The 1,412-nt window shown below is 45.2% G+C and overlaps 1 protein-coding gene across 2 annotated transcripts in view; it reads right to left on the bottom strand.

Moving 5' to 3' along the window:
• The window catches only part of USP37 (ubiquitin specific peptidase 37), a 111,087-nt gene that overhangs the window by 7,745 nt on the left and 101,930 nt on the right, over positions 1 to 1,412 (bottom strand). For both annotated transcript variants that reach the window (XM_012802259.2, XM_023510329.1), the window contains one exon: positions 1,062 to 1,177. In XM_012802259.2, the coding sequence (XP_012657713.1) occupies positions 1,062 to 1,177 (116 nt within the window). The remainder of the gene's footprint in view (positions 1 to 1,061; positions 1,178 to 1,412) is intronic.

Below are 1,412 nucleotides of genomic sequence, written 5' to 3'. Positions count from 1 at the left end.
TTTTTGGGTCAAGACAGAGTCTCACTATGTTGCCCTTGGTAGAGTGCCAAGGTGTCACAGCTCACAGCAACCTCAAACTCTTGGGCCTAAGCGATTCTCCTGCCTCAGCCTTCCAAGTAGCTGGGACTACAGGCACCCACTATAACGCCTGGCTAACTTTTGGTTACAGTTGTTATTGTTGTTTAGCAGGCCCCAGCTGGGCTTGAACCCTCCAGCCTCGGTGTACGTAGCTGGCACCCTACTCACTGAGCTATAGGCACCAACCCTATTTTTTTGAGACAGAAATTTAGTACGGTGCCCTCGGTAGAGTGCTGTGGCGTCATCATAGCTCACAGCAACCTCGAACTCTTGGGCTTAAGCAATTCTCTTGCCTCAGCTTCCCAAGGAGCAGGGACTACAGGTGCCTGCCACAATGCTTGGCTATTTTTTTGGTTGTAGTTGTTTAGCATGCCCTGGCTGGGTTTGAACCCATCAACCCCAGTGAATGTGGCTGGCGCCCTAACCACTGAGCAACAGGTGCCGAGCCTGTTTTAGTTTTAAAAAATTTTTTCATTTTTTACTTAAGGTGGTTGGAGTCGGGGGGAAAGCATCCCACCTTTTCTTTGAGATGGGGTTCACTCTGTCACCTAGGCCCAAGTAGCAGGGCACCATCACAGCTCACTGCAGCTCAAGCAATCCTCTTTACTCAGCCTTCTAAGTAGTTAGGAATAGCTGAGATATGCTACAACACCTGGCTAATCTAAAAAGAAATATTTTTTAGAGACAAGGTATCACTGTATTGCCCAGGCTAGCCTTGACTTCTGGCTGCAAATAATCCTGCCTCAGACTTCAGAGCTGTTGGGATTACAGATATGAGCCACTCTTCTTGGCTCTTGTTTTGTTTGGAATTTCATCTGTCAGAAATGAAGCGTAAATAAAAAGAAAATTAAGACCATTTGATGGCTGTGGAATGGGCTGCAGTGAACCTGCAACAGACACTGAAAGCAGGGCCTTTAAAGACAAAGAACAGGAAGAGTAACTCTGACAATCTGACTGATTCTGCTCAGAGACAAAAAGATTACCTCAGCATTTCTTTTCAGTTCCTCAGCTTCAGCTTCTGTGTATTCCATATCAAAAACATCTTCATTTCCAGAGTCCTCATCAGAACCCAATGCATCCAGAAAAGAGTTGTTAAACTCTGAAAAACATAAAGACAAAATCTTGTAAAACATCTTGGAATTGACATAAAAGACATGATTAGGAAGATAAAATAAGCTTGAGGTACACATTTTATCATCTTAAGAAAACATAAAATAGGGCAGTGCCTGTGGTTCAGTGGGTAGGGCAAGGGCCTCACATACCGAGGGTGGAGGGTTTGAACCCAGCCCTGGCCAAACTGCAACAAAAAATAGCTGGGCTTTGTGGCAGGCACT

The sequence above is a fragment of the Otolemur garnettii genome, unplaced genomic scaffold (genome assembly GCF_000181295.1).
Source record: "Otolemur garnettii isolate 467f Iridium unplaced genomic scaffold, OtoGar3 scaffold00013, whole genome shotgun sequence".
NCBI lineage: Eukaryota > Metazoa > Chordata > Mammalia > Primates > Galagidae > Otolemur > Otolemur garnettii.
Note: the sequence above shows the minus strand (reverse complement) of the source record. Positions and strands in the feature narration are given on the sequence as shown.